At 39.6% G+C, this 13,932-nt stretch overlaps 2 protein-coding genes across 14 annotated transcripts in view; one reads left to right on the top strand and one right to left on the bottom strand.

Annotated features, from left to right (window-relative positions):
- The window catches only part of GFM2 (GTP dependent ribosome recycling factor mitochondrial 2), a 105,764-nt gene that overhangs the window by 54,666 nt on the left and 37,166 nt on the right, over positions 1-13,932 (top strand). For 5 of the 13 annotated variants that reach the window (XM_066241218.1, XM_066241224.1, XM_066241200.1 and 2 more), the window contains 2 exons: positions 3,191-3,373; positions 4,287-4,850. In XM_066241218.1, coding sequence (XP_066097315.1) covers positions 3,191-3,373; positions 4,287-4,415 — 312 coding nt within the window. In that variant the 3' untranslated portion in view covers positions 4,416-4,850. The other 8 variants (XR_010726837.1, XR_010726836.1, XR_010726838.1 and 5 more) reach the window with 5 other exon arrangements.
- The window catches only part of HEXB (hexosaminidase subunit beta), a 29,155-nt gene continuing 19,998 nt past the window's right edge, over positions 4,776-13,932 (bottom strand). Inside the window, exons 7-14 of the mRNA XM_066241274.1 lie at positions 11,864-11,993; positions 10,507-10,687; positions 8,849-8,935; positions 7,576-7,648; positions 6,671-6,845; positions 5,590-5,680; positions 5,320-5,424; positions 4,776-4,956 (exon numbers count right to left, since the gene is read on the bottom strand). Coding sequence (XP_066097371.1) covers positions 4,893-4,956; positions 5,320-5,424; positions 5,590-5,680; positions 6,671-6,845; positions 7,576-7,648; positions 8,849-8,935; positions 10,507-10,687; positions 11,864-11,993 — 906 coding nt within the window. The 3' untranslated portion in view covers positions 4,776-4,892. The remainder of the gene's footprint in view (positions 4,957-5,319; positions 5,425-5,589; positions 5,681-6,670; positions 6,846-7,575; positions 7,649-8,848; positions 8,936-10,506; positions 10,688-11,863; positions 11,994-13,932) is intronic.

Below are 13,932 nucleotides of genomic sequence, written 5' to 3' on the forward strand. Positions count from 1 at the left end.
ACCTTTAGAAGCTTTAGGTTTAGAGGGGAAATAAGTAGAGCCAAATAGTTAAAATATTAGGTAGAATGGACTAAGAACCATAAAAGCCAAGAAGCGTGATTTGAGCAGGATTCTTGGAAAGAAATTAATATTTGAGCTGTGATTTGGAGAATTTGGACATGGTGGGGGGCATTCCAGACAGGGAGAAATTAAAAGAGTCCCTTTAGCTTTAGTAAGTATTAGATGAAGGCAGGAGAGTAGTGAAAAATAATGTTGGAAAAGTAAAATAATCAGAATGTAGAGAAACCTTTAGAAAGTACATTTAGGAGTTTGAGGTTTGTTTTGAATACATGATCATTAGTTTTTGCAGAGGGCAGTATAATCATTGGGATCTAGGAGGGATAAGAGTGGGGAAGGGCTACAGTAGTTTAGGATAGGGAGTGGACTAGGTCTGCACTAGGACCACAGCATGGGAGGGGAATAGGGAATGGGAAGTCTTTCAGGTTACTTGGGGGAAAGGAAGTCAAAGATGCCTTTCCAGGTGAACTGAAGGCTAATGATGCCATCAACAGAAATAGGAAAGCTAGGCAAAGGCGCCTTTGAAGCTCAGCAATTCAGCAGTGTTGCCAAGGAAAGGACTGAAGAGGAGAACTAAGGACAGCTCCATGAGCATAGTATATCGTATTCAAGTTACACAGAACTTAATCTTTCCTTAGTTGTAGCATTCCTCTTCTTCCTCTTCTTCCTCTTCTTCCTCTTCTTCCTCTTCTTCCTCTTCCTCCTCTTCTTCCTCTTCCTCCTCCTCTTCCTCCTCCTCTTCCTCTTCCTCCTCTTCCTCTCCTTCTCCTTCTTCTCCTTCTCCTTCTTCTCCTTCTCCTTCTTCTCCTTCTCCTTCTCCTTCTCCTTCTCCTTCTTCTCCTTCTCCTTCTTCTCCTTCTCCTTCTTCTCCTTCTCCTTCTTCTCCTTCTTCTTCTTCTTCCTCTTCCTCTTCTTTTCTTCTTCTTCTTCTTCTTCTTCTTCTTCTTCTTCTTCTTCTTCTTCTTCTTCTTCTTCTTCTTCTCTTCTTTTCTTCTTCTTCTTCTTCTTTTCTTCTTCTTCTTCTCTTCTTCTTTTCTTCTTTTCTTCTTCTTCTTCTTTTCTTCTTCTTCTCTTCTTTTCTTCTTCTTCTTCTTCTTCTTCTTCTTCTTCTTCTTCTCTTCTTTTCTTCTTTTCTTCTTCTTCTTCTTCTTCTTCTTCTTCTCTTCTTCTTCTTCTTCTTCTTCTTCTTCTTCTTCTTCCTTCTTCCTTCTTCTTCTTCTTCTTTTTTTTAACAGGGACAGAGAGAGTCAGAGAGAGGGATAGATAGGGACAGACAGACAGGAATGGAGAGAGATGAGAAGCATCAATCATCAGTTTTTTGTTGCAACACCTTAGTTGTTCATTGATTGCTTTCTTCCTCTTCTTCCTCTTCTTCCTCTTCTTCCTCTTCTTCCTCTTCCTCCTCTTCTTCCTCTTCCTCCTCCTCTTCCTCCTCCTCTTCCTCTTCCTCCTCTTCCTCTCCTTCTCCTTCTTCTCCTTCTCCTTCTTCTCCTTCTCCTTCTTCTCCTTCTCCTTCTCCTTCTCCTTCTCCTTGACCGTGGGCCTTCAGCAGACCAAGTAACCCCTTCCTGGAGCCAGTTGACCTTGGGTCCAAGCTGGTGAGCTTTGCTCAAGCCAGATGAGCCCGCACTCAATCAAGCTGGCGACCTCGGGGTCTCAAGCCTGGGTCTTCCGCATCCAAGTCTGACGCTCTATCCACTGTGCCACCACCTGGTCAGGTGCATTTTTCTTCTTAATTTTTACCTTTTCCCACTTCTTTATTTTGTTCTATAAGTCATGTGAAATGGCACAAAGCTCTCGGTAAGAACTACAGAGTTATAGAGAATATAATTAGTTGTTTGCTGTTGATTATCATTCTTTTTAGTAACATTTTCATTTAAGGACTATTAGATACCTTTTCTGTAGTTGACATTTCAGTTGATGATGATGTTAAAGGCTTAATTAGCTAAAGAACCAATAGATTGTTGTACTATGTGTGTGTTACTTTTTTGAAATATCTATGATAAAGGGAATCTGGCCATTTTTCATGATTGTGAGGGTAGGTGAGAAAGAAGAGGTGGTGAGATATCAGGGATGGAAGAGTTAGAGACCCAGAAGCATTATCTAATAGTGTAGGTGATGATAATCCCCCCATTAAAGGCCTTAATTATGAGGAGTTGGGGTTGGACTGGCAAGAAAGATGATCAGCCAAACCCAGATAAAGGTGAGGATATATTCCAAAGCCAAACTTTCTTGGTTATTTAGTTCCCATTGCTAATTTTAAATTTATTACATCCCACTTGATAACCTAACAGAGGCTTTGAATTTATAGGAAGGTATTGCCTTACTTTTGAAGTCTGGCAGGCTGGTGATAGCTTTTTCAGTCAAACTCACCAGTACTTATGGTATTTGCAGACTCCATCCAAAACCCAATCACCAGGTTGTCTGATGTAATGATACTGCTCTGACTTCCTGTTTTCTTGTACTTCCTACTTACCCTACCCTGTTTTAGCTTTTATCCATGTTCTTCATGGCCTTTGAAATCTATGTCCAAATTCCAAACAGATAATATACAGAGGTGGGCAAAAGAAGTTTATAGTTGTTTGTATGGAAAATAGTACAATAATTAATAATAATACAAGAATAAACTGTTGCATGCATACAATGGTAATTCTACTTTTGTCTAACCCATATTTATTTTAAATAGACAATGTGTTTTTACTGCCTTATTGTGTTAAATTTCTCTTTTTTCTGGGTTCTCCCCGTTTCCCTCTGTAATTGCCCTCACATGTGGCATGGCCTGTCACTATAGGCATCAGGAACAAAACGGGACGTTTAAATGTGAATGAATAAGTCTTTGATTGAAAGACTTCTTTCACTGCATCTCTGGCCACGTAGTCACAGGTGCTCTCTGGCTTTCCTAAGCACCACCTGCAATGTCCCCTGCAGGTGATCTCAGGTGTACTGTTGTCGTGAAGGTTTTGACTTCTTATAAAATGTTATCTTGATTGAGAGTTAAAGTAGACAAATGTGTCTTCTTGCCAGAGCTCTAGGCTGAGAAGTATGGACAGTATTAATTTTTTATGAAATATTTTTAACAGAAATTTGATTTCCAATTTAAGGAAGAGGGATTAACATTATTCAATTTTTTTAGGCTCTGAAGAAAGCTGATAAGCAAGTTCTGGAGCCTCTGATGAATCTCGAGGTTACGGTGCCTAGAGACTACCTCAGCCCAGTCCTGGCAGATTTGGCACAAAGAAGAGGGAACATTCAGGAAATCCAGACTCGTCAGGACAACAGAGTTGTTATTGGATTTGTTCCCTTAGCAGAAATTATGGTAGGTATATTGTGACTGAAAAGTATGTATTCTTTTTTTAATATGGAGGATATATGTGCTGAGCAAAAACAGACAGTAACACCTAAAAGAAATATCAGGGCTTTGATTTAGAGGTTGTGTGTTCAATTTCAGCTATGGGACCTGTTAGGACGTTGGATTTAAATTGTAGAAGTCCAGGGGATTGAAGCAGTATGGGGGTCATTTCCAGGGCTCCACAAAGGTAGAGCTGTGCTGTACCAAAATGTGGTTGCAAGCCTACCATTTTTTCACCTTCAAAGCTCTTACCCTGTTTCTACGATTTCTAAGTTTTGAGCAAGTGTCCATCTTCCCCCACCAGACTCTTCTGCTCTAGAACAAGCACCTGAGAGCTGGCAGAGTCATCTTACCAGACGCTGGGACCAGGAACTAGATCTGAAGTATACCCACACTACTCTGTTTTCTGTCCTCCACAGTATTTCTATGGGTGATTTGGTTAAGTTATGTAATCACCATTCCTGGTAACGCTCAAAAGATAAGCAGGCCCTGGCCAATTGGCCCAGCTGTAGAGCATTGACCCAGCATGTGGAAGTTGTCCTGGGTTCAATTCCTGGTCAGAGTACATAGGAGGTGACCATCTGCTTCTTCACCCCCTCCGCCTTCTCTCACTTTCTTCCCCTCCCACAGCCATGGCTCGATTGGTTCGAGTGCATCAGCCTCGGGAGCTGAGGATGGCTCCATGGAGCCTCTGCCTCAGGTACTAAAAATAGTCTGGTTGCAAGCATTGGCCCAAGATAAGGGTTGCTGGGTGAATCTTGGTTAAGGCACATGTAGGAGTCTCTCTTCTCTATCTCCCCTACTCTCACTTTAAAAATAAAAATAAACAGCAAGAGAAACTTGCTTAAATTGGATAACTAATTTAAAATTTTTTGATTAGGGTTATTCAACTGTGCTTCGAACGCTAACGTCAGGCTCAGCTACTTTTGCCTTAGAACTATCTAATTATCAAGCCATGAATCCTCAGGACCAAAGTACACTGCTCAACTGGAGAAATGGCTTGACCTAAGTGCTTTTAGGTCCTTGGAGAGAAATTCCGGAGCACCTACCTGTTCGTTTTCAGTAAGAACAATTTTTATTGCTTTATTTATTGGACAAGTAAATTAGTATTTCAGCACATTCAAAGAGTGGAAGGATGGAACTTAAAACTGACAGTGGCATTGTAGCTGCCCTTTCTACTTTATGTCATGAGAAATGTGCACTGATGTCAAAAGTTAAACCTGAACTATATGCGTATAGATGAGGTTATTGCTGTCAGTAGAGATGCAGCCCTTTGGAATCTATTGAGTGATGTCATCAGGTGTTTTCTTATTTTAAGCTTCTCTCACAGAGAGATGCCAGTCTTCTATATAGAATGTGTAAGATAGAATTTCAGTCAATACAGATATACATTTTATTCAAAAACAATGTACCAAATCTTAATTAACATGATTTCAAAACCAAATTGATTGTTGTAGATTGCTGTGGGCTTTTTCCCCTCTTCGTTTCAGCTTGTGTTGAACCCAAAATCACAATATCCAGTAAAAAGAGGTTCTGCAGCTATTCCACGTCTATAGAACAAAGTATGAATAAAAGATGAGTTAGATTGCTATAATTCATTTCCATCTTAAAGAACCTAGTAGCTTAAATCAGAATCACCAACTATAGCATTAATTATTGAAAAAAGATTGTTGAAGTGATTCAAGATGGAGATCCAAGTTACACCCAAATTTAACATAGCTATAAAATGCTTTAAATCCAAATATATCTTCTCCTTATAGAAATTATTCCCATTTTTTCTTAATTAAATCCCTACTTCTTAGGTGACATGAATTTCTGTTTACAGCAAAAATACTCAAGAAGCTAGCTAATGCTGAGTTAAGGTTAAAAATCTCCAGGACTTAGTAGTATCCTAGCTTAGAAAATAGTCTTACCGGACCATTCTGCAGCGGTGACTTGTTAGTCTTCTGTAGGCATCATCTACATTTCTGACCTCTTTATGACTCCAGAGTCTCTCACCAATAGCACATGCCCGTGGCCTAAAATTTAAAGTACATGTCTCCCAAAGCAATTTAAATTCATGTTTTCTTAAAGAAACAAGTTTCTAAAGCATATGTTTGGGTAAATTCCTAATGCTTTCCGACTTGGATAAAGAAGGAAAACTAAGGCACCTTAATTCAAATGTTACCACTTCAATTCCATACCATAGTCTCGGAGTGAGGTTAGTTGCATCCACATATTCTCCCCATAGACAAGCTTCTCCACCAAGGACAAGTTGTTTCTGTTCCTGAGAACCTACATTAAAAGCATTGGACTGATGAAAGTCGTTGCAGTGCAAGGCTTATATACAGAGGCAATACTGATTTCTCCTTCTACCTTTATCCCAGCGCAACATTTTCCTCCTGTAGTCACCAGGGCCTTGGGAGAGATGCTCATGGTAGTGGCACAGGAGAGGGTGGCAAACTCGATTCCCTCCCCTGACCCTATGGTTCACACAATGCTTGTTAGCATGTGTCAACTAATGTGGTGGCCAGTATTAAAATACCATTTTATATTGGTTTTATGCAAACTGATCTGGTCACTAGGAACATATTTTCCCCCAGTTGCCTATGAATACAAGTTGGAATACTAGTGACTACCACTCCTGCCTCGAAAATCTATCTTCCTGATAGTAAAAAAGAGACTAAATACCTAATTCTTTGTTTTACAGTAATTATGACTTTAATTCTCAGAAAATGCTTTCCAAAGAATGTTATGTCAATTCCTAATAGACCTACAGTTTTAAAACTTTTTAAAACAGCAAAATCTGTTTTCTTAAAATAAATTATATATTTAAGTTTGGTAAACAAACCTGAACTGTTCTTAACAAAGGGGTCTGAGAGCCTGAAGCTCCGTGCCTACTCCTCAGAACCCAGACTACAGAGCCTGAAATCCACTGAACTAGGATAGCCTTGCTCAGGTGTATGACATTGGCCAGGCAGTTCAGAAGAGATGCAAAGTTAATGCATTCTAACATCTTTGAAATATAGAGAGTAACAAGTCTTCGTGAAAATGGAGATAAAAATCTAAGGGAATCTACTTTTGAAGTTCTTTTATTTAGGTAAGAATTTGATTTCTTTTCACAGAGTTTCAAATGATACCATGGACTTTCTTCATAAGTACACGTAAACTCAAGAATCAAACATAAAAAGGGGGAGATAGTTAGTAGGTAATATGTAGATAAGACTTTCCTGGTGGGAGAATAGGGAAGAAAATCAGGGCAATAATGATGGTTGCCTCACTTACCACTAAAGTCAAGAGGTTCCACTCGATAGTATCCTGTCCAGTCTTGTCCGTAACTGATATAGTCTAAGTACCACGGAGCAGAAAGCAGCGCAGGGAAGCCATCTGCTGTGATTGCACTCAGTTTATCAGCGTAAGTTTCCCTTTTCCACACTTGAACTATAGTGCCTTGCTGAAGCTATTGAAGTTAAAAATTACAATATATATTATTAGATTTAGCAAATACAGCAGGTGAGATTTATAGTCCAAGACTTATTACTAGAAAAGTAACTTAAAATCCTTGAAAGAACATATCCATGTTCTTCTTTCCTCTTCCAGCGCAGAGTTGGTGCCAGTACTATTCCTTAGAGACACTTAGAAGTTGCATCAACCTTCAGGTTGGCTATTTAGCTGTTGTCTATCGGTGTAAGGAACCAAGGCTTTAGTGCCATTGCTACCACGCTTTCCCATCTGGAAAGGTAATATGAATAGTTGGACTTGCAAATTCTCAGTTGCCCAAAGGAATTCTGATTATGTTAGATGCCATTTATAGTAAAAAGTGTACATTGACAATTTTACTTAAAACCACCTTAATAGCAATTAAGACTCATTTGTTCTTAACTGTTTGTTCTGCCCGTTCCTGGAAGAGGAACCTTCGAGCACTTTGCTATGTGATTAATAAGATGGCAGGGAGGAGGGGAGAGATGAGCCCGCGCACTAAAGAGGAAGTAAATGGAAGAAACGAAACAACCAGCAGTAACGCTAGTCTCAGTCTACAGCTGTTGCCTAATAAAAGTTTAAATGGAACACGAAGTTAATTTCCCCATAATGTTGGGGAATGAATGCTTCATTAGTGTTCCTTCCATCCGGGATGTTAGTATTAAGCCACTCCTATTATCAGAGTCAAATGCAGTCTTTATACTTCTCACCTTCACATTATCATCAAAAACCTCTTGCCAGACTATGGGTGTCTTCTTTACAGTAGAAATAATATTCAGAAGTCTACCATTGGGGAAAAAAAAGAAATGTTATTTCAGACTAAAAGCTTAACAGTCTCTTTACAGCATGTGTGTGTTCTACCAAGAACTGTAACATTGAGAGGTACCTTTAAATATAGCACAGCTTTATAGCAGAACCAGCTGAATGCAGGTGGTGAGCCTGTGGCTCCTTCTGTGTAGGACATGGCTCAGAAGCTGGCACAGCTGAGGGGTTTAAGAGTCATTTGCTGAATGAATGAGCTAAGCGTGCCCCTCACAGAAGAAGACATGGGCACTCATAGTGAAGTGTACAAACAGCCATCTCTAGGAATTCCATGGGTATCTTAGGATAAAAGGAACTATAATCTAGCTAATCATGTCACATAAATCACATTCAGCAGTTGCTGGCAATCAGTCCATAGTATTTTCTGATATATAGACAATGCCAAGTGCTCTGCAGGATAAAAAAAAATTAGAATGTATCACACAAAAAGCTAAATAGGAAAAGGCTAGACTCTAGGCTTGCTAGTGTAGGGTTTGGCAAACTACAGCCTGCAGCCTGGTTTTTTATAGCTCATGAACTGAGAATGGTTTTTACATTTTTGTAAAGTGTTTAAAAATTAAAAGTGTGCAATCAGATGTGGCCCATAAAGCCTAAAAATATTTACTATCTGGCCTTTATAGAAAAAAGTTCACTGATCTTCAGTGGAACTTTCTGCAGTAATGGAAATGTAAAAATATCTTTACTTCCCAATATGGGGGCCACTAACTAACCTCATCCAGCTCATGTGACTGAGGAACTGAATTTTTTATTTAAATGCAAAAAGCCATGTGTAGCTGTGGCTACCATACTGGACAGCACAGGTATAATAACGTAAAACAATGCTCTGGGGCTTGACAAAAGGGATCGAATTACAGGGGCTGGATGGTGATGAAGACTTTGTGGGATAGCCAGGGCTTTCGGCTGAGTTCTTAGAACATATGACTGCTGTCAGATATTTCAACAGTTACTTGCTGCAAAACGCTTAGAGTTACCGTGTTAGTGATTTGAAGAAAACAGTGGATATACTTCCTTTTTATGATTTTTCACACAAAGTGTACAACATTTACATTTTAGCAATGGGTGGAGAGAAAATGAAAAAATAAAACAGTACTAGTAATAGCTAAAACTGTTACAAAAGGCATTGATTAAATAAAAACACAAATAGGCTTTCAAGTAACTTACTTTTGAAAATAGAAAGATTCTAGTTTTTTAAAATCTTTGCCGAAAGTTTCCTGCTTCATGAAAGCCTGAATATCTGGATTGGACTCCCTTAAAAAAAAAAATAGAACAATGATTAAAAGTACATTACAAGTTTCATATGCCCAGCCTATTTAAAGGAGCATGCATCCTTCAATCACTTGTGCCAATTTAAAACTATTAAAATTGTAGAGTAAAATAAACTTTAAAATGTAGTTAAATTTAAAAATGTTTTCCTCTGCAAATCATTTTTTTCAGAAGCTGATTTCTTGTAAAAATGGCTTTCCCTACCTACCACTTCTCTACTCCATCTAAGGCAATTTTCAAAGTAAATTTTTTATTTGAAAAATCTCTCTTGCTTACTCATTGCCCTCTTTCACTAAAGCTGTTTTCATTCACTATAGTTATCCTTCCTTCATTCTTTTCTTCCTTCCTTCCCTCCCTTCTCTCTCCTCCCCTCCCTCCCTACCTCTTCCCTCTTTTCTTTCCTCCCTCCTTCCCTCTTTTCCAAGTGAGAGGAGGGGAGATAGACAGATAGACTTCCACAGTGCACCCCCACCAGGATCCACCGTGCAACACCCATCTGGGGCCATGCTCACAACCAAGCTATTTTAGCACCTGAGGCAGAGCCATCCTCAGTGCCCTGGTCTGTGCACTCAAACCAGTCGAACCACGGCTGCAGGAGGGAAGGAAGGGAGGGTGGAAAGAGAAGTGAGAGGGAGAAGGTTGGAGAAGCAGATGGGCGCTTCTCCTTTGTGTCCTGACCAGGAATCAAACCCAGGACATCCACATGCCAGACCAACTCTCTTACCACTGGCCAGGGCTCCCTATAGTCTTTAAAACAATTTTTTTAAAATTGATGTGAGGCCCAGATTGGTTGGCTCAGGGGTAGAGTGTCAGCATGGCATGTGGAAGTCCCAAGTTTGATTCCCGGTCAGGGCACACAGGAGAAGCACCCGTCTGCTTCTCCAACCTTCTCCCTCTCGCTTCTCTCTCTCTCTCTCTCTCTGTCTTCCCCTCCTGCAGCCAGGGCTCAACTGGAGAGGGTTGTCCCTGGGCACTAAGGATGGCTCCATGGCCTTCACCTCAGGTGCTGGGAAAGAGCTCAGTTGCTGGACAATGGCACAACACTCCAGATGGCAGAGCATCATCCCCTAGTGAGCTTGCCAGGTGGGTCCCAGTCAGGGCACATGCAGGAGTCTGTCTGCCTGCCTCCCCTCCTCTCACTGAGTTAATTTTAAAAAAATTGATAGACATTGAGAACAGCTGGGGGGAGGGTGGAGAGGTGGGAAGAGCTGTTGTCACTTATTTATGCATTCATTGGTTGCTTCTGGCATGTGCCCTGAAGGGGATCAAACCTGCAACCTTGGCCTATCAAGATGATGCTCTAACAAACTGAGCTACCCAGCCAGGGCAATAGTCTCTTTTTAATCTCCATTTTCTTCTACATCTTGATTCTCCTTCCTAACTGCTTTTACTTTCTCATACTAAAAATCCATCATCTCAGGACTAGTAGTGTTGCCAAGTTAAAACCGTGCAAGTGCAGATACCACCAGATCTTCCTCTTTTCATGTGGAGACCTCTAAACCTACTTCAAATGCAATGGTTATAAAGAAAATAAGGGCTTTAAAGAACTGTCATACCAACAGTCAAATAGCACTTCATCTCCTCCCAAGTGAATGAACTGATCTGGAAATACCAAACTAATTTCTTTGAAAAATTTAGATAGGAAGCTGTAAGTTGTATTCAAAATAGGGTTTATAGGTCCAAATGTTGTCCCAGATGGATGTTTATTGTAGCATGGAGTAAGGAGATCTCTCTGACCTGGAGGAAAAAGTATTTTAATCACAAAGACATGACTTAGCACATGATTATACTACTTTATTTTGTTGAGGCTGTATAAGAGATTGTATACAGAAAAAGATAAGCATATTTACTAATAATTTCTATGGTGATTTCTTCCAAATAAGATGAAATTGTTTCCTGAATCCTCCTGTACTTCTTTCTTTCCCTTTCCGTTAGCCACTCTGAGATTTTATCCAGTCAACTACTATCCTGAATATTAATGACACCAAAGTTTTAGCTTGGCCCAACCCTTTTTTCTTGAGATTCGCTGCTAAACATAATTAGATATATCCTGTCTGTACTTCAAATACAATCTAATAAAAAATAACTTTTCTCTTCCCTGTGCTCCTGCTGTAGCTTTTGGTTGTTGTTGTCTGGTAAGGGTACCTCCGTCCTCGCTCTAGCTCTTTCCTCTCCTACTGAAGTTAATCAGTTGCCAAGTTCTACGGATTATATGTATTTTCAGTGTCCTGATGAAGCCCACACTCCTCACTCAAGGCCCTTTACACTGTACTTTTCCAGACTTATTTCCCACAATGCTCTGTGTCTATCCTACTACTAATATATTTATTGAACAATTATAAACATTAGGTGCTGTGCTTTATATTCATGATTTACTCCTCAAAAAAATTATGATAGCTACTGCTAATATCCCCTTTCTAGAGATGGAAAAACTGAGGATGAAATGTTCTATGATTCACCTATGGTCACTCAGCTTATAAGTGGCAGAAGCAGGATTCAAACCCAAGCAGTCTGGCTCCAGAACCAGCTCTCAACCGCCCTGCAGTAAAAATTCCTCCCACTCTTCTGCCTTTCCTCGTGTTACTATCAGAAACAGGAATGTAGTCTTTGATTTCTCAAAAGTATTTTAAATGTTACCTCATCCATAAAACCATTCCTTGAATTCACTTCTAATGTTCTACTTATCGTAATCATTATTTTTGTTCTCCTTCATCCCTTGTTTTTATACTTTAGGCAGTGCCTAGATACAGTAACTTGCTCACAGCAGACACATAATGGTGACTGAATATATCAGTCAGTAGTGTTACCTTTTGTGTGTATCACAACTAAGAACAAAATGAGCAAACACCAAGTCGTAAAATAAGAGATGCAGGCCCTAAAATGCTCACTTTTGGCACCTTATTAAACACTTACCTTTTCCCCAAGACTGTGTATGCCCAGGGGTATCAAATTCTGGTATGACTCGAATCCCCCATAATCGGGCATATTCAATCACTGAACGGACTTCATTTGGTGTATAAACATGAGAGAAAGAATAGCTTCCCTGTAAAAACCACATTGATTAAAATATGCTAAATGGATTTGGTCCTGATAACTGTTAATAGTTCTAACTGCAGTTTGATATCTCATAGCTGATTTTTCTAATATCACAATGTGTTAAATATTCCATGTCATGTTGGATGACTCATTTAAATTGTTTACTACATTTTATCCACATTCACCTATAGAACTATCTATCTAAACCACCTCCTCGTTTCAGGATTGTCTACCATCATGTTTCAACCTTGTGTAACCATACAAAAATGTTTCACTCCAAAGAGAAACCTCTGAAAACTGAATACATTGCCTTTGTCAATTTAGAACCAAAATTCACAGATTCTTACAAACCATAGCTATTGTCTTTCAAAGTCACTTTAATAACTATTAGCTTAAAAAATTTCTCCAAGACACTCTGATAAGTGACCAGATTTTTTTAAAGGTTACCCTCAGTCCCTTTATAGGTCACTTGAAAAATTAGAGCTCTGTATTGGTTGTAACTAAAAATAAAGATCCATTAAAGGTATTACTGTTGTACATTTCTCAAGGTATAAATATAATACATAAATATAAACACTTAACTCTTAAAAGTAGCCTTATCCTATTCCCCAAATCAAATTTGTATCTAATCAAGATCAAATCTAATATCAAGTCTACCAGTTTATAGTAAATGTAGATGAACATGTTAACTGACACTATGGTGATGCAATAAATGCAATTAGCAAAACCCAGACTGTGGGAAACTTTTTTTTTAAGCGAGCGAAAGACAAGGTGAGAGAGCTGAGAAGAATCAATTCGTAGTTGTGACACTTTAGTTGTTCATTGATTGCTTCTCATTTGTACCTTGACCTGGGGGCTGAAGCTGAGCCAGTTGCCCCCTGCTCATACCAGCGACTCTGGGATCATGCTGGTGACCCCACATTCAAACTGGTGAACCTGCACTCAAGCTGGAAACCTTGGGATTTTGAACCTGGGACTACAGTGTCCCAGGCCAGTGCTCTATCCACTGTGCCACCATTGATCAGGTGGGAAACTTTTTTAGGTAAAAGGTCTTGGGGAGATGTGAATAACGATTGGCAATCTGGATTTCTGTTAATTCTTTAGCTACAGTAATGTTTTGGAATTTTTTTTTTTTTTTTACAGAGACAGAGAGAGAGTCAGAGAGAGGGATAGACAGGGACAGACAGACAGGAACGGAGAGGTGAGAAGCATCAATCATTAGTTTTTCGTTGTGCGCTGCAACACCTTAGTTGTTCATTAATTGCTTTCTCATATGTGCCTTGACCGCGGGCCTTCAGCAGACCAAGTAACCCCTTGCTCGAGCCAGCGACATTGGGTTGAAGCTGATGAGCTTTTGCTCAAACCAGATGAGTCCATGCTCAAGGTGGTGACCTCGGGGTCTCGAACCTGGGTCCTCTGCATCCCAGATCAACGCCCTATCCACTGTGCCACCGCCTGGTCAGGCAGAATTTTTTTTTTAAACAGGCCTCTTCACAAATGAGATAAGATGTCTTAGAGTTGCTTCAAAGTAATGGTGGAGGGAAACATATATTATAGATCATACAAGATTGGCCATGTACTATATTGTAGCTGGTGATGAGGACATGGAAATTCATTAAATTATTCTACATCTGTTATGTTTAAAATCTTCCATAATAAAGAGTAAAACAAAAGCAAACAAAAAGTGCTACTAGCATTTCAGCCTATACTATAGTGTACATACATTGGAGAAAACTTCGGTATTATGTTCAGAGAATGAAATTTTGAGTCATGGTTCTGTTCCTTTCTAACTGCAACTTTGGACAAGCCATATATCTTGTCAGTCCTGTCTTCGTAATGGGATTAAAGTAGATGATATTGAGGCCCACTCCCAGCTCCACTGGTCTGTAATACAATCAATTTGAACACTTCTGAGACTAGCATTATTTTCTAAAAGGAGCTCTCAT

This window comes from Saccopteryx bilineata, chromosome 1 (genome assembly GCF_036850765.1).
Source record: "Saccopteryx bilineata isolate mSacBil1 chromosome 1, mSacBil1_pri_phased_curated, whole genome shotgun sequence".
Lineage (NCBI taxonomy): Eukaryota > Metazoa > Chordata > Mammalia > Chiroptera > Emballonuridae > Saccopteryx > Saccopteryx bilineata.